The 24,125-nt window shown below is 36.4% G+C and overlaps 3 protein-coding genes across 6 annotated transcripts; 1 reads left to right on the forward strand and 2 right to left on the reverse strand.

Annotated features, from left to right (window-relative positions):
* Positions 1–2,671: 2,671 nt before the first annotated feature.
* Positions 2,672–10,363, forward strand: LOC109188158 (splicing factor U2AF-associated protein 2). 4 transcript variants are annotated; one of them, XR_002055359.1, is made up of 15 exons: positions 2,672–2,823; positions 3,262–3,372; positions 3,687–3,815; positions 3,910–4,097; positions 4,708–4,935; positions 5,159–5,251; positions 5,482–5,520; positions 6,719–6,808; positions 6,903–7,005; positions 7,139–7,219; positions 7,357–7,433; positions 8,517–8,597; positions 8,706–8,797; positions 9,296–9,657; positions 10,294–10,363. XR_002055359.1 is itself a non-coding variant. In XM_019338709.1 (14 exons), exons 1-14 carry the CDS (start codon positions 2,694–2,696, stop codon positions 9,420–9,422), a joined length of 1,569 nt encoding a protein of 522 aa, XP_019194254.1. In that variant the 5' UTR covers positions 2,672–2,693; the 3' UTR covers positions 9,423–9,663. The 4 variants fall into 4 exon arrangements, 3 of the variants coding, with proteins under 3 accessions (XP_019194254.1, XP_019194255.1, XP_019194256.1); XM_019338709.1 differs by lacking the exon at positions 10,294–10,363 and having other exon boundaries at positions 9,296–9,663; XM_019338710.1 differs by lacking the exon at positions 10,294–10,363 and having other exon boundaries at positions 2,673–2,790; positions 9,296–9,663.
* A 1,488-nt stretch (positions 10,364–11,851) lies between these two features.
* LOC109188159 (exopolygalacturonase-like) lies at positions 11,852–13,644 on the reverse strand. The gene is made up of 3 exons (XM_019338712.1): positions 13,484–13,644; positions 13,047–13,364; positions 11,852–12,945 (listed from the first exon to the last, which is right to left on the reverse strand). The coding sequence occupies exons 1-3, from the start codon at positions 13,613–13,615 to the stop codon at positions 12,124–12,126; spliced, it is 1,272 nt and encodes a 423-aa protein (XP_019194257.1). The 5' UTR covers positions 13,616–13,644; the 3' UTR covers positions 11,852–12,123.
* A 3,189-nt stretch (positions 13,645–16,833) lies between these two features.
* On the reverse strand, positions 16,834–21,892 carry LOC109188157 (chromatin assembly factor 1 subunit FAS1). The gene is made up of 11 exons (XM_019338708.1): positions 21,207–21,892; positions 20,741–20,840; positions 20,096–20,243; positions 19,893–20,013; positions 19,372–19,736; positions 18,961–19,278; positions 18,331–18,412; positions 18,116–18,250; positions 17,480–17,887; positions 17,119–17,302; positions 16,834–17,039 (listed from the first exon to the last, which is right to left on the reverse strand). The coding sequence occupies exons 1-11, from the start codon at positions 21,699–21,701 to the stop codon at positions 16,885–16,887; spliced, it is 2,511 nt and encodes an 836-aa protein (XP_019194253.1). The 5' UTR covers positions 21,702–21,892; the 3' UTR covers positions 16,834–16,884.
* Between the last annotated feature and the right edge of the window lie 2,233 nt (positions 21,893–24,125).

Here is a 24,125-nt window from a genome sequence, read left to right on the forward strand (position 1 = left end):
TGATGAGCTTGAAAGGGATGGTGTTGATACATCTTTTATGGTGGTGTCCAAAGGAGGAAACTCACCATTCACATATGTCATTGTTGACAACCAAAAAAAAAAAAAAAAAAAACTCGCACGTGCATTTTCACTCCAGGATATCCACCCATGATATTTGAGGATCTACATACCCAAATCAAAATTTTCTTCAACGCTTGGAGTAAATATTGTCTACTTAGATGGAAGGCTGCATGAGACTTCTTTGATTGCAGTGCAGGAGGCAAAGAGTAGGGGCATACCTATTATAGTTGATGCAGAAAGGTTAAGGGAGGGGTTGGGTGATATTCCTGACTTTGCTAGTTATGTTGTATGCTCGACAAAATTTGCACAGGCATGGACTAACGCCCTTTCTATTCCAACTGCACTTGTTTCCATTATCTTGAGATTGATGTCAAATGTAAAATTCGTGATTGTTAGTTGGGTGAAGATGGTTTCTTAATATTAGAAAGGACTGAAGCGGATAACCTCAGTTTGAAGAAATGGATGTAGCAGTGACCAATAGATAGAGAAATACAAGGATTAGAACATAAAAAGACAGAAAAACTCATCTAATTCACGGTCAACAAACGGCGTCATTGACGGAGGATCAAAACTGTCCAACGATCAATAATAGTGGCTACTAAGTGGCAATTTTTATTATGGAGGATGAAAAGTGTCAATGCCCCAATAAGTCTAGGACCAAAAATGGCATTAACTCTTGTATTCCGTGAGTCACAATAATAATATAATAATTAAATATTGTTCAATTCTATATTCTTCTAGGATTTCTATTACCATCATTAATTATTCCAAAATTTACCATGATTAAATAATTTGACCAATTATAAAGAAAGATTATTAAATAATGCACGAGACAATAGTTTAATTAAAAATTTTAAAAATTCATTAATAAAATATAAGGTTCTCATAGTTTTTTCTTAGAAACTCTTTAATAAAGTATTTTTTTTTTTTAGAAATTGGTGGGCTAAACCGCCTACAGCAGTTTGCGGTGAATATATCTCGAAAAAATACGCAATTTCAAAAAAACATTTGTCCAAAACGGACAACGGAGTCAAAAGTTATGCCTTGCCGAACTTTTGACACTTTACAACTGAAAAAAAAAATAAAAAATTAAAGGCCAGTTTAGCCGCCGAGGCGGCCGCTGAGGAGGCCGATTCCAGCCTTCCTCGCCGCGGCCAGCGACACGATTTTTGCAACACTGATATATAAAATAGATATAGATTAGAATAGGAATAGTATTACACTATTTTATAATATTAGAATAGAATTTTGACGCAGAATTATTGTATGAATGGGAAAGTAGAAATTAATATATTTTATTAGGAAGAGAGATTTTTTAGGAATTGGGCGGGAAGTTAAATTTCAGGATTTTGTTTTTAAATATAGTATAGATAGATTGTATTACACTATTTTTTAATATTAGAATAGAATTTTAACGCAGAATTATTGTACGAATGAGAAAGTAGAAATCAATATATTTTATTAGGAAGAGAGATTTTTTAGGAATTGGGCAGGAAGTTAAAATTTCAGGATTTTGTTTTTATATATAGTATAGATATAGATTGTATTACACTATTTTATAATATTAGAATATAATTTTAACGCAGAATTAATGTACGAATGGGAAAAAAGAAATCAATATATTTTATTAGGAAGAGAGATTTTTTAGGAATTGGGCGGGAAGTTAAAATTTCAGGATTTTGTTTTTATATATAATATAGATAGATTGTATTACACTATATTATAATATTAGAATAGAATTTTAACGCAGAATTATTGTACGAATGGGAAAGTAGAAATCAATATATTTTATTAGGAAGAGAGATTTTTTAGGAATTGGGCGGGAAGTTAAAATTCCATGATTTTGTTTTTATATATAGTATAGATTAACAATCAACTCACATAATTAAGTTGCGACATTTCATTAAATATTATGATAGTAAGAACAGTTAATAAAAAAATTACACAATAAGAACACTTATAGCAGGATTAACATCAATGTTTATAGTTGAATCATAATTTAGAATGTGATTTTGGAGGTGGAGGGTTAAGGATTGGTAATTATATATACTTGGGGTTATATTATAAATATAAAAATATTAGGTATAGAATAGAATATATACATACATAGGCCGGGCCTGTAGGCCTGAAGGCCGAGTCTGGCCTGTTTAGTTTAATATGCTATGAAATTGGCTCAAGCCTGACCTTTTTACTAAACAAGCTAGGCCTAACTAGGCTTTAATTAGGCCATGACATAGGCCCCTACAAGGGATCTGGCCTATTCCCACCCTTAAGTGGAGGTTCAAACCGACTGATGTTGAAGAATTAGCGGATGAATTGTGATTAGAGATAGAATCCCACTCGAACACAGAACTAGTTGGTTCTTCCCAAAATGCGTTGAAATGCAACACTTGACTAAACATCTAAGGGTGAAGCACTATTTTGGTGCAGGTCGCGAGAGCGGTATCAAATTGAGGCAAACTCTGAATACTAGATATGACCCAAAATCACTGGGGTCAAGGTTGGAAGAAAATTGGAAAAGGGCACGCTAAATTAGGAATTTTTGTCACAAAATTTGACAAATGGAAGATCTAGTCTAAAAATATGGTTCAACCCGCTCCAAAGACCGGATACATACCCACCGACCCGGCCCAATGATCAACGACGAGAAACCACTAGAGTTTAGAGAGACGGGGGCGAGGCCGTCAGGAAGCAAGGTGGCTTCAATGGCGTCGCCGCAGCATGTCAACGGTGAGTTCACGACACCATCCTTTCTACCGCAAGGTGCCATTCTCAAGCATAGGCTTCATACAGCTCTCTTCTGCCCTAGTTGTTCTCCACCTTTTTGCCGCCAGTAAGCGGCGGTCTTCCCCCACCTCACCTCGCCGCTCCACAAAACTCAACCTCCCACCGTCCCACCTACCTCGTCCAGCCCCCTTACCTTCCGACCTCCAATATCATCTGCATATCTTCCATATCTCCTTTATTGTAATTTTAATTTAGATTCTTTTGAGTTTGACTTGTCGGTTAACAAGGTTACGGAATCTCCTGCTTAAGATTACTCATTTCCATGATTAAATATTTATCGGGGGCTTTAGTCGCGGTTATTGCTTGGCTTTACATTGCAAATTTATGAGTTTGTATGTAGTTGTGCTGAAACCTACCTACAGTTACCTATGGATTGAAATTAAATAATTAATGGAGTTTCTGTGAATTATTTAGGTGAAGATAACAGTGTTATTGCGAATTCCGGAATGAGTTTTGAAGGTGGCTGGTACGTCCTCGGTCAAGATCAACAACAAATTGGCCCTTATACTGCTGCTGAGTTGCGGGGTGAGTGTTAATGCTTAACTGGTAGTGATTCAATGTTGGAAACTGATGAGCATTAGTTCTGTTAATATCCTACCGCTGTATACTGGAAATTTTGTAAGTCTGTCCCATAGTTTTTGGACTTGGGCATTAGGTTACTGCAGCTCTTTTCTTCTTCATTCCTGAGATGCTTTCTTTTCTTATCTCTTTTGCATGTTTGTATTTCTTATTGGCAATTTCAGTTCCACAAGTAGCCAATATGCATCTCTATCCAATGTTCAAATGCTCTTAGGAGGTAATGAACCGTCTATATATGCTTGTTTAATTCACCTGGACAGAGCATTATTCAAGCGGGTATCTTGTGGAGAGCACCCTTGTGTGGACTGAAGGGAGAACTGATTGGCAGCCGCTATCTTCTATTCCTGGATTGTTGGCGGATATACCTCAACAGAGCACTGGTTATCCAAGTATGTGTGACTAACTGTCTGGTCAAATTGCTAATTGAGCTGTAGACTTCATTTGAGGATTTATTTTGGTAATTGTTGTATTCTTTTTGGGCAGCTGGTGAGACCTCTGTTAATGATGAAGATGAGTTTGAGAAGTTTCAAAAGGAGGTCAAACAGGCTGAAGCAGAGATCAATGATGATCTAGACAGGCCTTCCACTCCACCAGAGGGTGAAGAAGAATTTACTGATGATGATGGTACTCAGTACAAATGGGACAAATCTCTTAGGGCTTGGGTTCCTCAGGTTGGCTATTTAAACCTAATACTGGCATAAGTGTTTGCTTTATGCAGCTCTCCTAAACAGTCAAAACATAGATTTTGGCATTTCTGTTCTCTGTTAGTAATTTTATGTTCATAATGTTATTTCTTTGTGTTGAAATGCCATTTTGAATAATACATATGCATTGAGATTTCTACGTGAAACTATACATAAAGTCCTATATTTATATACACACAAGACACAAGTGGGGCTAAGCCCACTACTAAACCTAGGGTTAGGGGTTTTGATATCATATTGAAATTGATGGATTGAAAGACCTAGCGGGTGGGAAAAGCCACTATTTCCCAGTTAGGTGGAAGCTATAAGTGTGTTACAATCAAAATAAAGATTGATAATAATAATAATAATAACAATAATATTCCGTTATTCACATTCTAAGGGTGGTGCATGCTTATATAGAAATATAATGGGCCTAACTGATGGTCTAGGTTAAAACTAGGGCTATGCTAGGGTTTCTAGTTTCTATATTTCAACACATTGTTATCTATACAACGTTGTAGCATTAACTATGTAGGTTTCATTTTTGTCTTACATGGGTGCAATAATTTGATGAAATGAAATGCAAATGTAATAGGAAACTGCATCAGAAAGAAATGAGTATGGTTTGGAAGACATGATTTATGTAGGAGAGGATGAAGTCTTTCCAATACCAGGGGTTGATGATTCTGCCAAAAAGGAAGTTGAGGATAATGGCAGAGTGGATGATTCAACGACTATACAAGAGAGTAAGGAGTCTGATGAAACTAAGGAAGCAACATGCAGTAGCAAGAGAAAATTGCCTGAGAAAATGTCTGAAAAGAAGGTTACTTCCTGCCATTCCCTATTTGTTTGGGTTTTCGTGTTTACATCATCTGTATTATCCTACTAGGTGTCTAGATGCCATATTTGCATGCATACCTGTTCAATTGTTCCTTTCAGTTGGCAGTTTCATTTTTTGTCTCTCAAATGCAAACAAGTTTAGTACATTTTCTTATATAAAATATTTTAACCGATTACCGTGGTTTCATTTTTTGATGCATTTGCAGGAAGCCAATAAACCTCCAGATAGTTGGTTTGAATTAAAAGTGAATACTCATGTATATGTGACAGGATTGCCGGAAGATGTTACTGTTGATGAGGTGAGCTGTATTTTGTTTTTGACACATGTATAATTATATATATATATATATATATATATATATATAGCAAATAGCATGTGTGTGTGAGAGAGAGAGAGAATGCTATTGTTTGTTGACTTGTTCAGCTGTTACAGCTTACAACTTTGATTAGAGAGCATCTTTATGAAAATGTGGCCTCTTCAGTTGGTCCATGTACTGTCCCTCGTACTAAGCAGTGGCTTTTCATGCAGATAGTTGAAGTATTTTCCAAGTGTGGAATTATAAAGGAGGTATGTGTTTCTGCATTTAATGCATGCAAGAAAAACTTTGAAGTTATGTTGGTACCAGTTAGTGCTTGTTTGGCCTGCAGCTTATTGGAGCTTTTCTGTTCCAAAATGCCATAAGGTGGGCCAAACAATGTATTTTACAAAGGTTTTTTTTTTTTTTTTGCCTCTTTTTCTGAGAAGCACCAACTTGCAGCTTCTTTGAAAAAGTTCTTCTGAGAATAGGAGGAGTTATTAACTTATATTTTTGTTAAATTACCCTCTTACATTTTAAAAAAGATTCTGAAATTTCTTTGTTTATAATTTCTTTGAAATAAAAAGAACTTTTTATATCTATTTGGTCCAAACATGCACTTAGTGAAAAGTAAAATCAGCTATGGTTACCCAATACCCAGTAATTAGGTTTCATTTTGTTGTCTTGTTCCTTGAGGAGTCCTGTGCGTGTTTTGGTAGGAGAGAACTATAGTTTATCCTTATAGTTATGTTTTATGTTTTCTTTGCACTTTTTACTGCATATACTTTATGTCCATCATATATTTGATGAAGTTGCATTGACCTTAGGGGTAGTAATTAGAGGGTTGTAGTTGCATTATTGAGGTCTGAGGATCATATTATCTGAATGCACTCATGCAGTCTCCATGGAATGGCATTGCTGTGCCCCTTTTGTTGTATATATCCTTCTTATGGGGTAGACGTACCATATATTTAACATTAATGATGTGCTATGGGCAAGTTTCTGCTTTTTTTGTCGTTAAGTTCAAAGTATAGCTTGATATCACGAGAGGCAGTATTTCTTTATTTTTAACTTGTTATTTTTTCCAAGTTCAAGTGGTCAGTATCTTAAAGGAATTTAGTCCTGTGAGTCTGTTATGAAGTCATACGGTGTAAACTTTACATATGTTTGTCCATTATATAGTAATGTAACACCCAGCTTCGTTTAGGCAACCTCCTTTGTGATTTTGGCTCATGCTGTTTGACTTTATTGCTGGGAGAATGGAGAACTCATAGGACTTTGTAATAGGCTATTAATCCTGATTAGCTCCTTTGGTTCTACTAAGTTAAGGTTATTTTAAAGAGAGAGAGAGAGAGAGAGAGAGAGAGAGAGAATCAAGCTCAAGACATCAAAAGTGGAGTATACTATGTTGCACTGCACAAACTTCTATTTCAGATGGACTTCATGATGTTGTATCATTGGAAAATGTAGGATATAGATACGAAAAAGCCTCGAGTAAAGATATATGTTGATAAGCAAACTGGAAAGAACAAGGGTGATGCACTGGTAACATATATGAAGGTTGGTTCATGCCTAGAATACTAAATATGGTTTGATTTTGTTCATTTTTTTTTTGGTCATTAATCTATTTTTATTTTTCTCCAAAATGCATTAGGAACCATCTGTTGATCTAGCCATCAAAATTTTGGATGGGGCACCACTACGGCTTGGTGACAAGATTCCTATGTCAGTTTCGCTAGCTAAGTTCGAACAGAAAGGTTCGAAACATGGATGCTATTCTTTGTCTTGAATTGGGTTTGTGCTTTATAATGATATAATTTGGTGCTTGTCACTATCAAGTTACTAAATAGAAAACGCCAACCTACTAATGTGTGTGTGTTGATTTCACAGGAGACAAATTCATATCCAAGCAAGCAGACAAGCAAAAGAAGAGGAAACTTCAAAAGGTCGAACAGAAGATGCTTGGTTGGGGTAGGTCATAGGTGTTTTCACATTCAGTTACCTAATCTTTATTAGCTAGAGTTGAACTACTTCTGGAAATTTCAATCTTTATTCTAAAATCTTTGACATTACAAATTATCTTAATTTTTTCTTTCTGACTGCATTAGGTGGTCGGGATGATGCGAAGGTGTCAATTCCAGCTACTGTTTTGCTTCGCTATATGTTTACACCAGCTGAGCTAAGGGTATTGTGTCTTCATCTAGCTTCCAATTTCTTTTCTCACTCTGGCTGCTTCCAACACTACTCTGTATCAAGGTTGCAAAACTCGGCCGCCTAGCCGCCTAGGCGCTAGGCGGCCCCGAGCCTTGGAGTTTTGGCAAAAACTCGGCCAGCCGCCTAGGCGGCCTGGGTGGCCAAACTCGGCCGAGTCGGTCAACTCGGCCAACTCGGCCGAGTCGACCGATTTCGTCCGATTTTGACCGTTTTTGACCGATGTCGTCTTTCATTAATTATTGATTTTAATATTATTATGACATTATGACTTATAAATTATCATTATTTCAATTATTTAGATGTGTTATTTGAGTGAACGTTGAAAACAACCTCATTAAAATTGTCGAACTACAAGTCTGTTACTATTTTTTTTAATTTTTTTGGTGCCCGCCTAGCGCCGCCTAGAATCCGCCTAGGCGCCGCCTAGACCGCCTAGGCGCTGCCCGGCCGCCCGACTAGCGCCTAGCGCCTACTGCAACCATGCTCTGTATAAAGATATCTTTGCAGTTTTGTGTGCATATGTTCTGTTTTGTTTATTTTCAAAGACACTTTCCAAAGTTTGTATCGTTTTTGCTATTCTTTGTCTAAACGCAAATCATGCAAAGCTTTTAGGTGTGCTCCTCTGTGACATTTACTATTGAACAATTTAGGAAACCTGCATTTGCTCCAAAGTATTGTTGTAAATGCGATCTGAAGTACATAAACATATGTTGGTTGGCCAAATATAACCAGAGGATGAAAGAACAAGGGGGAAGGATGTGAAAAGGGTGACTGGCTTCTGCTTCCCCAGTAGCCTTGGCCTGACATGTTTCTGAACAACTTGGAGTGCCCTTGTAGTCTCTTCTTAGATGGTCCTTGTTTCTACATCATCTAAAAGTATCTTTAAACAGCCAGATGATTCTAATTTATTATTTTTTCTCTAATTCTGGGCTTGTGAGTGTCTTTTACATTCCTAAAGATGGTCTAAAGTCAAGTGTTCTTGATACATAAACTATCATAGTTATATGTATTTTCAAATTTGTTTCCTTGTAAAATGCCTAGTTATTGACCACAGGCTGATGAAAATCTGCGACCTGAGTTGGAGGCAGATGTCAAGGAGGAGTGTGCTAAACTTGGCCCAGTTGATTCAGTCAAGGTCTGTTGGTTAAAACAATCTCTACTTAGTATATATGTGTTTTAGATATCTATCTGTACAAGGTTTGGACCGATCAATCTCACTATATCAGCTTGGCTGCTCTTTCAGGTTTGTGAAAATCATCCACAAGGAGTTATTTTGGTGAGATTCAAAGACAGGAAGGATGCCCGCAAATGCATTGAGATGATGAATGGACGATGGTAAGTTGACTTTAAATGGAGTTTTTGTTGAATTTGGAAGATGGAATGGCCTGGCGGGTGGAGAATAACACCACCCGCCAGTTAGGCGGAAGCAATGTGAAGAATCAAGGACTAGGAAATGTGTATAAAACTGAAATTATATTGGTATTCTCTGTGTTTCTGTATTAGAAACACAGTACATATATATACACAAATACATAACTGTAAGTAACTACCCATAACTGACACCTATTCATAAACAGACACAACCCTATAGATAAACCTAACTCTTTAGTTTTCAACAGTTTTGTCTATTCATTCTAGAAATGCCTCCAGCATCATAATCAGCCAGCCAGCCAGCCAATGAACTGTTGCTTTGCTAGTTGCTACCATTGGCTTTCATTTCATGCATCTCCTTGGCATAGAGAAAAAAGGAAAAAAGTGTCCAGGATGTTTTTTATCCTGTGCTGGCTGGCTGTTGTAACTTAATAATATTTGGCACATGTTTTGTTTGTGAAGGTTTGCGGGGAGACAGGTACATGCTAGTGAGGATGATGGTTCTGTAAATCATTCTTTGGTCAGAGATTGGAATGGGGAAGCTGAAAGATTGGAGAAGTTTGGCGCAGAGCTAGAAACCGATGATTAAGGAAGGGGAGGGTGTGGAGGGAGTGTGGGCGCAACTACCTACCCCACCCCATGTACAATGAAATTATAAATGCTTGCTTCTACTTGGCTGATTATGTAAGATTACTAAATTTGATACACAAATCCTTTAGACTCTGAGATGTTGTTTTCTTACAGACAAGTCTCCACTGCTAGCTCTCTATTTTTGTTGCACGCCAACATGCATGTAAACTGAGTAGAAAACAGACCCATCAACCTTTTTTGGGATAAAGTACAAATAAGCCATTGAACTATTTGAGAAAAAACAATTAAGTCATCGAACTCAAATAACTTCCAAATAAGCCATTGAACCCAGAAAAAAAGAGCAATTAACATTTTTAACAGGTTAACTTCAGGTTTTTACTGACTGGATTGTCAAATGTTTATTTTATTTACGTTTTTTTATTATTATAATCCATCTACATAGTAATATATTTTAAAGTAATTATAATCAAAGTAGTTTTGTCTTGTCTAGATCTAATTTATTTATTTATTATTATTATTTTAAACAAAAGATCTAGTGAAAAAATAATAATAAATAAATAAATCAAATCTCAACAAGATAAAATTATTTTGATTATAATTATTTTAAAATATAATACTATCTAAGTGGATAATATTAATAAAAAAATAATAAACGTAAATAAAATAAACATTTGGCAATTCAATTAGCAAAAACTTGGGGTTAACCTATAAAAAATTTTAATTGCTCTTTTTTTAAGGGTTCAATGACTTATTTGCTTTTCTTTTTTTTTTTTCCGGGTTCAATGGCTTATTTGATGGTTATTTGAGTTCGATGGTTTAATTGTTGTTTCCCAAATAGTTAAGTGGCTTATTTGTACTTTATCCCACCTTTTTTTAACCCCCCCCCCCCCTCAGTAGTTTTGTAGTTTTGTGAAGCAAAGCTAAGCTACCAGTTTTGAGGCTTATTTGCAGCAGCCTAGTCCTCTTGGTTTGTTTCACCCATTTGATACTGTGATGATGGAGGGAGGGGAGATGCATGTATCAAACCAAAAGAGAACAAGACAAATTAAATGTGAATTCCAATAATTTTATTATTGATGAATGATAGGATAACAACATATATATTATATACTAGTAACTTTTTTATGTGCGATGCGCAAAAAATAGGTGCCCAATATTAATACATTATATTACAATTTTAAATTTATTTAGATTTTAGATATTTAAATTATTCTAAATAATAATAATAATGTAAATCATCTTTATAAATTTGATATTTATATGTATGTAATAATTAACATATAACTCAAATATTTAATGTGTATATATTATATATTATTAATGAAGAAGATAAGAAAATATATGGTGGATGCATGTGCATGGTAACAATAGTGGAAAAGATAACGGAAGTTATAACGGTAGGGGTATGTTTGTCCAAAATATTTTAATGTACAACCTTTATAGCATAATGTACAAAAAAAACTTAACGAAAGAAACGGACATAAATCAGGGGTATAACTTTCATTCACACTTATTATGTTTTTAGATTATATTTCACCACTCATGGGGTGCTCAATCGTTATGCCATGGAACCGTGTTCACCATTCATGGTGAACACGGTTCCAACGGTGTTAGTACACCGTTATCTCTTCTTTTTTTTTTTCTTAATTAATTGCGTGACTTTTCTTCTTCATTTTCACATTTCGCAGTTTCACTTTAATTTGAGGTGAGCAATGATTTCGGATATTCATAAATTATGAATTCATGCCTGCACATTCACTTTGGAACCATGCCTACACATTCCCGTCCGAAATCACGGACATTCATAAATTATGAATCCATGCCTGCACATTCACTTTGGAACCATGCCTACACTTTCACTTTGGAACCATGGGATTATGAATTTTCTGTTATAAGATTATGAATTTTTAGTCATGAGATTATGAATTTTCTGTAATGAGATTATGAATTTTATGTTATGAAATTATGAATTTTCTGTTATGAGATTATGAATTTACATTACATTCATAATCTCATAACAGAAAATTCATAATTTGATCAAACACGCGCCATTAACTCCACATCCACGAATTTTTATTTATTTTTTTTTGCGTAAAAACGACGTCGTTTGGACTTGTGTTCACCATTCACGGTGAACACATTTCCAGGGCATAATTTGCGTAGGGTGCTCATCCTTAGCTTTAGCTTTATATACATTCTTCCAAAAGGTTAAACCCCAACCCAAAGGGCCTTTAGCTTTCTATACATAACACCACGCTTGCCTGGCGTCTTGAACTAATTATATACTACTAATTCAAAGTTTTGACTCTTGTAAATTAACCTAGTGACCTGCCGATTTTCCTTGTCACCCAAATAATGAACTGAATGAAATTAATGTACAAGACAAATAGAATAGAAAAGATATATTGTACTACTACTAAAAAAAAAAAAAAAAAAAAAAAGAATTTCACCTTTCAGTCGTGCATATATAAAAAACACGACCCCTGATCTGGTGCAGTGCACACTGATCTAAGTTATTGAACCTATCACTTTCCATATAGGAGTGCTGATCTAAGTTATTGAACCTATCACTTTCCATATAGGGGAGCAACGTGATACCATTGGACTACAAGGTCCTTGGTCTGATCTAAGCTATTTATTTACAAACACGTAATTAAGTCTAATTCTAATTAGAGACGGGATTACACAGAGTGATTAAGCTAAGCTTTTGTAGGGGCAGGGGCAGGGCCAGGGGCAGCTTTTTTAGGGGCATTAGGGGCAGGGGCATCTTTTTTAGAGGCATCACAAATTGCAGGGGAATTTTTGCCGGAGAGTGTTGGCTTCACGTTGTCACATTCCGATATGGCGCTACCGTTGGTTCCTTTGTATTCCAACTTCACCCCGCTCAGCACTACTTTGTTGCACGGTACTCCGGAGCTGCACAGTAATTTCACCGCTACCTTTGTCGCCGACGTCCCCGTTATCTCCTTGAAGCTAACGTCGCTGATCTTTATTTTCGACGGAACGCCGGTCTTGCATTGATTCCAAGGGCAGTATTGCTGATCGATCAAGATTGGGTTGCTGACGTTGTCCATCGTCACATCTTCGAAGTGCATGCCGGAGGCGACGCCGTTCGGAGACGCCGGCCACGTCTTGATCCTAACGCCGTTGAGAGTATTGGAGAGTTTGCAGTGCTTCACCGTCACTCCCATCACCGGTTGTTCATTAGGGTATCTTCCTAAGCTTCCAATACTGATTCCGTGGCCGGGGCCGCACTTCACATTTTCAACGGTCACATTCTGGCAACCGTCCCCAAAGGAGATACAGTCATCGCCGGTCTTAATTTCAGCACCATCGACGGTAACCCCATGGGAACGACCGATGTGGATTCCGTCAGTGTTGGCGCTATCCCCCGGCGCCTTGATAGTGATTTTGCTCAACGTTAGGTTCTTGGCCTGTATCACATTCATGTGGAAAAACTTGCTGTCCACCGACGTTACTCCTTTCACCACCCCGTTCGTCAACGTACCAAAGTTGAGGTTCTATTTAAAAATATATGCATTCATTTGAATTCTTAATGAATAATAAACAAATAAAAGAATAGATTAATAATAAGAGACTCTCGATCGGATTGAGTACTTACAATGGGGAGGTTTTTACAGTTTCCGTTGAAATTCTTATTACAGTTGTTTATCTTCCAGGCGGCGGAACCCCGACCGTCGAAAGTGCCACCGGTGACCGTCAAGTCTTTAACCATGCTGAACAAAATCCATCCGTCTTTTGTTTTGAACGCAGTGGGGTCGGTTGGCGCGATAAAAGTGGCGTCTCCCGCATCAAATGTTATGGCACTCTTACAAGGACCTAGAAACCCAATCTGACCCACCATATACTTGCCGGCCGGAACTTTCAGCGTGCTCGGCGCCGCGGCTTTGCATACCTCACCCCAAGCTTTCTTAAAAGCCTACTCAAATAAACCACAAAATACAATCAAATCAAACTATATATATATATATATATATATATATATATATAAGAGAGAGAGAGAGATATATATATATAGTATTGCATATATGTTTGTACCGGAGCATCATCGCACTTCCCGTCGCCTTTTGCACCAGATTTTTTAACACTAACTTCAATACCCTGTACATTTGCTACAAGATATGCCACATAGAAAAAAATCAATGCAGCTTGAATCACCTTGGAACCCATCCTCTTTTTTTTTTTTTTTTTTTTTTTTTTTTATTAGATTTTTTGTTTTATTGGTTGAAATCCAGATGGGAAACTGAAATGATCGCCCAGAACTGATTTATAAGGTGAGAAGAGAGTGTGCTACCACAAATATGAACATAATTCTAGGAAAATTATGGTGGGTGCGTAAGTGTGTTACAAGTGTTTGGTTCCAATGGGATTTTTCACTCAGGAAGCCTAACTTTGTGGAACTTACCATTGATGTAAATATTATGACACACTTATTCCATGATTTTTATTTTGAATTAATTTTCGAAATGGTCATCCGACTATGATCTTTTTCTCAAATTAGTCCCTTGACTTTTTCTCTGTCTATTCCTTCATTACTTATGTGTGTGGCATGCAAATCATGTAAATATAATGAACATGTACTACTTGTGATTTACTCTGTATTATATTACTTGTGGCGTGCAAAGCTGTGTAATTTATATACATTTAGTGTGCTATTTGTGAGGCGAACATCAATTTTCATAGCCCGCGACATGTATGTATATACTTTAAATATTAGAGCTTGCATTAAGTAGATGGCTTCTTTTATGTAAAGATGAGAGCAGTCTTACAATTTTGGTGGCTGTGGTTTCGGTGGTCTCCAAAAGTTAAAATTTACTCAAATCATGCTGGTTTGGGTTTGCCTGAAGCAAACAAATTGTGAAGCAAAGCTAAGCTACCAGTTTTGAGGCTTATTTGCAGCAGCCTAGTCCTCTTGGTTTGTTTCACCCATTTGATACTGTGATGATGGAGGGAGGGGAGATGCATGTATGTATGTGTGTATGTATTCTTTGTGTTTCCTTCCTTGAAATGCTGATTTGGCTTTAGAGGGGGTTAATGAGTTCCCATTAAAACTAAAAACAAGCGTCCGTCTTGCTTCACACGAAATTTCAATGCAAATCACTCTTTTACAAAACCAAATAGTATGAATATATTTATTTTAGGAATAAGTGTCAAACAAAATATACCATTAAACTTTTGTACTTAATGCAATTAGATTATTGGGTTAATAACATGTGCAGTCACAATCCACAACAATTAAATAGATAAAAATAATTAAATAAATAAATTGTGCAATTTACATCTTTTTAATGTTACCATCTTGATCTGAATAAAAATGGTTTAGTTGGCTATTTACATAAAAAATTTGATTACTCTACAAGTTGGCTTGGACCAAGAAAATAATAATAATAATAATAATAATAATAATAATAATAATAATAATAACAATTATCTCCTCATCCCAATCTAGAGACAAGACGGCCGTACATTATGCTGTGAAAACGTACACAGGGATAGATCTATAATTTCTATACTGTAGGTTCATAAATTTTTTTATTTTTTATTTTGAAAATGTAGATTAATAATTTTGTTTTTCATTTGTTGTTACAGATATTATGAATCTACAGTACATAAATTATGAATCTACAGTATAGAAATTATGAATCTACAGCTTATAAATTATAAATCTATCCCGTTAACAACAAATGAAAAACAAAATTATGAATCTACATTTTCAAAGAAAAAAAAAATTATAAATCTACAGTATAGAAATTATGAATCTACCCCTGTGTTCATCATGCACATGGTGAACACGTTTTCACAGCATAACTATTGCAAGACGGCTAGTGAATGCCTCCTTGCATGACTCTCTTCCCTTTTGTGTGATGGAGAGATAGTCATAATGATGATCTCCTTGTTCAAATATACCTTCCTCAAGTAGTCATGCTTTTTGTAAAAAAAAAAAAAAAAAAAAAAAGAATGATTTTTCTTATATGGCATGTTTAATTACCAATTACTGAAAACGTGAAAATTTTACTTATTATTCGATTTTTCTTAACATATTTGGCCTTATTCGAAAACTTTTATTTATAATATTGTACATCCTTATCATTTACTCTGTACTTTTGTAGTATTGCCTTACTTTTTCATAAAAGTATGTTTTTCCATTTTTTTAAATTTTCATTTCCAGCTCAATAAAGAGACATCCGTTACAAAAATTGTGCCTAGTAGTCTACAACGGTCAGATTTGATTTCAATAATGTAATCAGATTTCAAATATGACCGTTGGAGCTCCACCTTTACTTCTTCTTCTTCTCCACTTTTACTATATATACATACCATCACTCCCATCTGTATTTCATTCATACTCAGTAAAGCAATTTCCTAGTTGAGCTCCTATTTCCCATCAACCTTCTCACTATATCTGAAACTCAGCAAATCTCTCGACGAAAAATGGGTCTGCGTCTCGGCGGCAACGATTCCAACTCCTCCGGGACTCAAAAGGCTTTCCTCTGCTGCAACTATGTTCTGCTGGGTGCAGCCTCCAGCTGCATTTTCCTCACCCTCTCCCTCCGCCTCCTCCCTTCTCTCTGCGGATTCTTCCTCATCCTCCTCCATGTCTTCACCATTGGCGGCGCCGTCCTCGGCTGCGCCTCCGTCTCCTCCGACACTGGCGTCAAGCTGTACGGAACTCGCATGGTGGCCACTGTCCTCACCGCCATCTTCCAGGGCTCCGTCTTTGTGCTCATCTTCACGCGCACCGGTGACTTCCTTGGGAATCTTAAGTCGTACGTGAGGGAAGAAGACGGCGAAATGATCCTGAGGTTGGCCGGCGGCCTCTGCGCTCTCATCTTCTGCCTGGAGTGGGTGGTGCTCACGTTGGCGTTCATCCTCAAGTACAAGGCCGCGGCGGAGACCAACGGCGTCGTTGCGATGAGGAGCGGCAAGGTTGTTCACGATGAGGAAGAGCTCAAGAACTGGCCATGGCCCTTCCAAGTGTAAAATTACATTTAAGGCCTCACCCATTTTAATATATTCACTCTTATCACTGTATTTATTATTTATTCGTTTATTTAATTTGGGAGTGTTAAATCTGATGAGTGGATTTTTGGGTGTTACGTTATATATCATTCATTCTATGCTGTAAGTCTGTAACCATTTCCCTATGAAATGAAACTAAATCTTGTCTTATAAGAAGCAGAGCACCAAACTTCATACGTACATGAAATACAATAAAACTGAAGATCAAAACCAGAATTCTGATAACATATACGGAGTATATAGGATCAAAGTAACAAAGAAAAAAAAAAAAAAAAAAAAAAAGCCTTGTGGATCCAGCATTACAAAAAAAAAAAAAAAAAAAAAAAAAGGCGTTCCAGGCTCATCGGATTTTGTTCTTGCTTTTCCTGCCTTGGAAGTCCATAAGCATAAAAAAAAAAAAAAAAAAAAAAAGTGGCAGCTCATTCGATTTTGTTCTCGCTTTCCTGGAGCAGTCCAGCAGAATTGGTTTTCTGGCAGGGTTGTGGGGAAGTTTCATTGGGATTGGTCGAAGGTGGCAGGCACCGTTTTGAAAAAAATGCGGCAATACTCTTTGTCCTCCCACTACTAACCTTTTCTGCAAAATGGACACAACTTTTAGCCACCCAAAGAAATTATCTTAGCTAGTTTGCCAAGGGTATGTATCAAGGTTTTACCTGGGGTCACTGATAACCCGAGTTTCACAAGAATATCCTTTTTAACCTGCCATCTGTTATCAGAGAAATCTGATATCTCCCGCACTTTGCTCCGTAGTTGGGACTTTGCAATGTGGGGAAACTTACTTTGCAATGACTCAACAACTTTGTTTATGCCATGCGAGCATGACCGGATAACAGATACCTGGAGGAGCATCAGTTTGAAATTTGTGTGAGCAGGGCCTCTCAATTAATGGTGAAGGAAGCACAAAATTTCAGTTACATAATGAAACAAATAATTAATGATTATGATTTAATCCCATCCCCCCCCCCCCCCTCTTGTGGATCTCATTACTATATGTTCCAAAAATAGAAAACTTACAACTTGAGGTAAATCTGAATCCTGCAGAGCAACTGTTGTTGCAACTTGTGAGGGAGCAACCATCTTGCTGTTTGAGGGGCCAGCTTCCTGAACCTCTTCATCCATATGATAACATGATATCTCTATCGATGGCTGACCAGGGAAGGAACACATCCTCAAAGCATGCATGCATAGTTGCTCAACTTTATCATTACCACTGACATCTTCATCCAACAATATTGAAGCTTTTTCATGCATAAAATTCAATATAACCAAGGGCTGATTTTTTCTAAGTGCATGCTCAGTTAAATTGTTGAGATACTTCTGCTGTCGAAGTACACTGAACTCTTCAGTCTGAGCTTCCTGCTTCGAGCTTGGTGAAACTTTTGTCTCCGCCACATCAGATCCAGTTTTGTCAACTTGAACCCCCTGCAGCACAGAGTAGATAAAGTTGGGCAAAATGGCAAATAATCACCATAATAAAAGGAAAAAATCTGCCTTTATTTAGCTAGGCCTAGACTAGATTCCTTCATTTTGTAATTGATTCCATCCATCAAAAGGAGGGTAGTTCTGGATTATGGGAATCTTTGAAGAAAGATTCTTGGGGGAAAATATTGAAAATGTAAAATGCTTAATGTAGATTTAAGATAAACATACCTCATCCTCGGACAGATATCCATCTGGGACAAAAAAACCATCTTCACTTTCTTCATCATCACCTCTAGCACATTCTTCATCTAAACTTTCAACTTCATCTTTATCACAATCTGATAGGCTTTCACCGGGTTCCTCCTGTGATATCAATTTATCAGTAAAAGAGAACCCTCATGAAAAAATCAAATCAAATGAGATGCTCAATAAAGCAGAAATACCTCTTCCCACTCCTCATCACTGTCTATCTCATAATCCAACTCCGGATCCTTCTTGAAAGGGCAACATGGTCTAATTACTTCACTGGTAAGAAGAAAACCATAAATACATGAGATCATAGCAACACTTGGCAAGATCAGTATAACAGCTCATGTAGTCAAAAGCAACATTTAAAGTAACAAAGTTGCAAATTCAATTTATCTTCATTTTTATCCTCATAACTGGCAAACCATCATCAAAATGACATTTAAATATAACGCTTTGATGGTAAAGGCCCTATGCATCTAAAATTCACAAACAATTAAGCAATAAGATAGCGAGTTCCACCATATTCAATCATGTCATAATCAATAAAGCAAATATAGATATGGAACTTTTTATGCCCCAACAGAGAAATAAGGAGAAGAATAGAAATTGTTCCAAGCTAAGTAAGAGAAAAGCTCAATAAGAGTTCACTGATATTTCATTTAGGAGCACTACCATGTGTAAACTTCTCAACAGTCACAGTCAAATAAGGTGGTAATATGATAAGAAAACATAATACAAGAAGAAATTTGGCATGAATGGTGCACATCTAAATGGTTAAAGTAATTGTCTGGAACATGTGCGAGTGTGGAAATATGGTCAGTCACCTTTTCTTTGGCCAAACACCATAAAATGCAGGCCTATGACTCTTATCAAACTGCAACAGTTTTATCTTTGGTAATTTCTTCTGGCCAGACTGCGAACTTTTTGGATTCACATGGCAGGATGTGCTATCAGTATTAGAGTCAACCCATCTATCAACAAGCTTCACTACACTTAACTCATCATCATTAGTGAGTCCTTTGTTTGTAGTTAGCTTGAGCTCTTTAACAACTTTAGTTCTAGGCCCACGACGAATGCCCCAATGTACCTTTCCATTTGAACGAATCAGGTGACCCAAGCCATGCCAAGAATTCAAATGTGATCTATACAGTAACCAAAAAAAGTAATTAATAGCAATTTCATTAAGAAAATTAAATAGCAAAAACAGCACTGTCAAATAGAAATGGCAAATTTACCTCCATAGATCTTCAGCATTTATTCCATCATTGTGTGAAAGGATAGAGTCCATTGATGTAGTAACAGATTCAAGCATCTTGTCCCCCTTGTCAGAGGATAAATCTGGCATCGTACTGTTCAAAGAAAGATCACTCTGAGAAGGTGAGCTACTCTTATTCTTTTTAAGAAAGCGCTCCATGAGTGAAGCTTGTTTTTGTAAAGCAAGTTGTTTTTTCAACTCAGATTCTTCTTTCTCCTTGCGTCGCTGATCTTTCTCAGCTTCCTCTTGTTGCTTTTTTAACTGTTTTCTTAGTTCAGATTCTTCTCTTTCACGGCGCTTTTCCTCTTTTTCTGCTTCATGTTGCAAGCGCTTCAGCTCTTTCTCCTGGTTAGGAAAAACAAAAACAAAAAAAAACAAAAAAACAAAAAAACAAAAAACATACTCAATACACATTAATTATGCATTAAACGTCCACGTGAAAATAAATAAAGCATAGGCTATAGGCATTATGTCAACACACATAAAACAAGGAGGACTTACACTCTGTAACTTTTCCTTTTGAAGTTCCTTGTCTACTCTTTTTTTCTCTTTTTCAGCTTCTCTTTTGCTCCTCTCCAACTGCTTGATCAAAAACTTCTCGCTCTTTGTCTCCTTCTCAGCCCTTTAGAAGTTAAAGAAATTGATTAAAAATTTTGGAAGTCAAGCATACAAAATACCATAACAAGACAGCTGCTAATACACACATTTCAGCACCGCTTTTTTGTTCAATGTTGTCTACTAATAAACGTATATCTGCTTCAGTTAAGACTTTACAAAGCTTTTCTGAAGCTTTCATCAGCTCTTTGCTGCAATTTCCATGACTTTCTGGTTTATCTAGAGCAGCTAACATTGCTGGGAAAATCAAAAGAAAGCATTATGTTAATAAACAGAAGCTGAAGCAATAATCAATAATCACCAAAATATAATTGGGTTTGGTTCCAACTTCTGAGACATATTAATCAACTTTTCCGTGTAAAGAAATTTTAAGAAACAAGAATACCAAGCTGCCGCTACTTCTTTCTGACAAATAATAACACATTCATCGATGCTACATCATTTTTGGTGGTAATTTGGATATAGATTTTCCAATATAACACTAAAGAATTCCCAAGTAATTATTGAAGAAAAAAACTGAACAGCTCACAAAGTTTTTAAAAAATGGTAAAATTTGGTGAATCAATATACCCAGTGAAATGATCTAGCATTTGCACATTGGCATTTGACATTCATTACTCAATGAGAATCCTCAAGCAAGAAGAACCATTAGTACCAAAGAGAACTTATAGCATAACCTATTGACAAGAGTAGAAAATAAATACATAGTGAGATGCATTACATTAATAACATACCTGATACCGCAGAAATCCTCTCATGTATCTTTTTCCGACAAGTTCGCCGGATTCTCAGAGTAGGACGCACAGACTTTGGCAACAATTTAACATCCCTTGTCTGCACATCAAGAAGAGGCAGTTGTAGATGTTAGTCATTCAGACACAGCACATTGTACAATCAATAACAAAATTAAACAAATCTGCTGATGAGAATAACAAAGGTTAGTAAAATGGTTATTGAACTTCCACAGACCACAATACCAAATCAAGTTGCTGAAATAGGTAATCAGCAAATTTTAGGTAAGGAAACATTAAATAGGTACAAAATAAATCTCCAAAGACACAAATGAAAAACTAGACTACTTAACAAACTAAAGGGAAAAAAAAAACTACTAAAACAAGACAAAGAGTACTAAAAATCGAATGAATATGCTAGTAATCAGATTTGACGTGACTAAGGAAAGAGACTGAAATTGAAATTTACCTCCCAGCACCAGAGGGCGGTTTCTGACTCATCCTCCAAGACATCGGCGTCAGCGCTAGGTATTCCGTAGAACAATCTTTGCCCAACCAAGATCACAGCGCTCTTGACACCGGCTTTACTAATACTCTCCACATTGCTTTTGACTCCATCGGGCAGGGCATTGATTTTCGCAAAAATCTCATCCACTAACTTCGAGAGCGGAAGACTGCTCTCCTCCATTAAGCAAGCAATCGTTGAATTCATCGAGACGCCATGCATAACACTTTCCACATTTTCAACCACTCTGCTCTCCATCACCTCCCTATAATACCTGAACAAACCCTCCGTTTCTTCGCGCAACGCCTTGATTTTAGCTTCTTTCTCTTCAGGACTCTCCCATAAGGAAGAAGATGCCCTCTTTCTCTTCAATGTCTTCTTGGCGGTGACGTCATTTTGAGGATCTAGACCCTTCGAACTTGCCACATCCACAACGTCGACTATCATCGGCTCCGCCATCAGTCAAGAGAAGACGATCAACAACTGATGGATACCCAAAACAAGATACCTTCCGGTTAAAATTATAACTATCTGCCGGATTTTCTAGTGGAAAATCGAAACCCTAGAAGAAGAATCAAGACGAAACGTCTTTGAGAAGAAAATCGAGAGGAATATGAAGTGAAAATAGAAGAAAAATAAAAAGAGTGAAATGAAACCCCCCTTTTCTCGGGGACCGAACAATTTACGCCTATTTTATATTTTTCCATTTTTCCTCAATCTTCCCGCCAGTATTTGGCGAAAATGGAAAATCCCCGATTTCAGTTTCGCGGCGAAAAATTGTCCGCGCGGCAATATTATGGGCCGAATTTGGTAGCCCACTCACATAGGCCCAATTGTTGGTGACCATCCCTTAATGGGCTTCAAGGGCCTGTTTCCAAATATTGCGTGTAAAATTTTAGAAGGACCCAGTTTTGGAGATCCAAAATAGTTCATACGTGGACTCGACAAATTATATCGGGCACCATGACGCACAATGCATTTTGCGCCTTAGCTAAAACGACATCGTTTTGTATCTGTTTTTTTTAAAGAAATTTTGTTTTTTATTTCTATTGTTAACTTCAACAAAAAAAAAAAATCCATATTTTGAATGTACAAAATGGCATAGTAGAATACACATAAACTCATAACATAATACATAATACACATAAACTCTTAACAGAATACACATAAACTCTTAACATAATATACATCAACTCTTAACATAATACACATAAACTTTTAATAGATAAAACAACATCGTTTTGGGCAGGGTGCACAATGCGCCATGGTGCATGATATAACAATTGCATAGACTCTCAAACAATAAGGGCCCGTTTAGTTCGGGGAAAATATTTTATGGGAAATGGAATTGAAATTCCATATAAAAGCAATTAATAGGAATATAAATTTCATTGTATAATTGTTGATGATTGAGATGAGTTAAATGATCTTTGAAGCATTATGAATGCATTTGGAGTCGATGGGAGCCAATGTGAAGCTAAAATCATGGCTAACATATGTTTGATGTACATAGACAACGAATGATTTTTCACTTGTTTTGATCATATATACGGACAAACCAAGGCTAAAGTCAAGTAAAAGATAAAGGCATTGCAATCATCGCACAACATGTCCATTACTAGTATTTTGACAAGATCTCAATGTATGAATGTCCAAATCAAGTGACTCTTACGCCATTGTAAAGGACAAATCAAGGGGCTACAAATTGCATGAAGATCATCAAGTCTAATTCTAATGTTAAAATTGTCAAAATAATAAGGAAGACATTATGCCAAGATGCACGAGCGCCTACGTGCCTATGTATCCGCCCATGCGCCACTAATCTCCAAATGGTTTTCTTTATGTTTTCTACACGAGCACCTACCTGCTCGTGTCTCAACCCGTATAGCTATCACATGTTCACTATGTGCTGGTTACTTTTTTGTCTGAAAATATGTCGGAATGTCGCCGGATTTGCAATGACTTGGGATAACAGGTCATTTACCTGTATTTTGACTTCATTGCATCAAAATACATTGTTCAGGGGTTTAATTGCTTCTTAAAAAAGTTGGAGGGCCTAATTGACTTTTGAGCAATAGTTTGAGGGCCTATTTGACTCTTTTCCCTTAATTAAATAATTTAGATAATATCAATATTATTCAAAATATATTCAAATATATTACTCCGTCTGTTACACTTACTACTCACGAATCAAACTAACTTTTGCTTTTTTCTTTTGTTTTTCTTGAATATTTTTACATATTTATTTTTAAATTTGATTGTTTGTGTTTAATAGTACTTTTAGTGTACTTTTTAAATATATAAATTTTGCATATTAATACTAAATTTAATATTATAAAAAAATAGATTAAAAATAACTCCAGTCAAATCACCAGGACTATGTAGTCTAATGGTACTCGAATTTGACTTCCATATGGAAGATTATGAGTTTGAGCCTCAGTAGAGGCGTTATTGGTTCTCTGTGTTTCAGTAGGTAAAAAAAAAAAACTTAGGAGTAATATTTAAAAATAATCATCTTTCAAATCTTTAGCCTCAACACCCCTATATGAATACGTGGCGAAATCCATGCCTATCAAGAGAATGTGCATGTAAATCCAAATTAAAGAAGATTTTTTAAAAAAATAAAAATAAAAATTATTTCGTATATGTGGGTGTGGTTGTGGATGGAGTAGTTGTCGCTATAAGAATATCGGGCTGGTCCGGCGCATTGTGGATTGTGGTTGAGAGAGGCCATGCATCCCAGCGCTAACGGCCACAAATTAAAAACCGGCTACCTATTCTCTTCCACTCATTATTGCCCATGGAAATATATAATATTCAAAGACGTAGCTGCAGCCTGGAAAAGCATATGCAATATGCAAAGCAATTCAATAAAATTAAAGG

This window comes from Ipomoea nil, unplaced genomic scaffold, assembly GCF_001879475.1.
Source record: "Ipomoea nil cultivar Tokyo-kokei standard unplaced genomic scaffold, Asagao_1.1 scaffold1421, whole genome shotgun sequence".
Classification (NCBI taxonomy): Eukaryota; Viridiplantae; Streptophyta; class Magnoliopsida; order Solanales; family Convolvulaceae; genus Ipomoea; species Ipomoea nil.

What these genes read in the sequence shown, in the direction of transcription:
- LOC109188158 (XM_019338709.1), top strand. Translation starts at nt 2,694, where the DNA reads ATGATCAACGACGAGAAACCACTAGAGTTTAGAGAGACGGGGGCGAGG. An exon ending in ACAGAGCACTGGTTATCCAA is followed by an intron (nt 3,816 to 3,909) that starts GTATGTGTGACT and finishes CTTTTTGGGCAG; the next exon opens with CTGGTGAGACCTCTGTTAAT. An exon ending in GAGATGATGAATGGACGATG is followed by an intron (nt 8,798 to 9,295) that starts GTAAGTTGACTT and finishes TTGTTTGTGAAG; the next exon opens with GTTTGCGGGGAGACAGGTAC.
- LOC109188159 (XM_019338712.1), bottom strand. Translation starts at nt 13,615, where the DNA reads ATGGGTTCCAAGGTGATTCAAGCTGCATTGATTTTTTTCTATGTGGCA. An exon ending in GGAAGTGCGATGATGCTCCG is followed by an intron (nt 13,365 to 13,483) that starts GTACAAACATAT and finishes TTATTTGAGTAG; the next exon opens with GCTTTTAAGAAAGCTTGGGG. An exon ending in ACTGTAAAAACCTCCCCATT is followed by an intron (nt 12,946 to 13,046) that starts GTAAGTACTCAA and finishes ATTTTTAAATAG; the next exon opens with AACCTCAACTTTGGTACGTT.
- LOC109188157 (XM_019338708.1), bottom strand. Translation starts at nt 21,701, where the DNA reads ATGGCGGAGCCGATGATAGTCGACGTTGTGGATGTGGCAAGTTCGAAG. An exon ending in AATGCTGAAGATCTATGGAG is followed by an intron (nt 19,279 to 19,371) that starts GTAAATTTGCCA and finishes GTTACTGTATAG; the next exon opens with ATCACATTTGAATTCTTGGC. An exon ending in GATATCTGTCCGAGGATGAG is followed by an intron (nt 17,888 to 18,115) that starts GTATGTTTATCT and finishes TCTGTGCTGCAG; the next exon opens with GGGGTTCAAGTTGACAAAAC.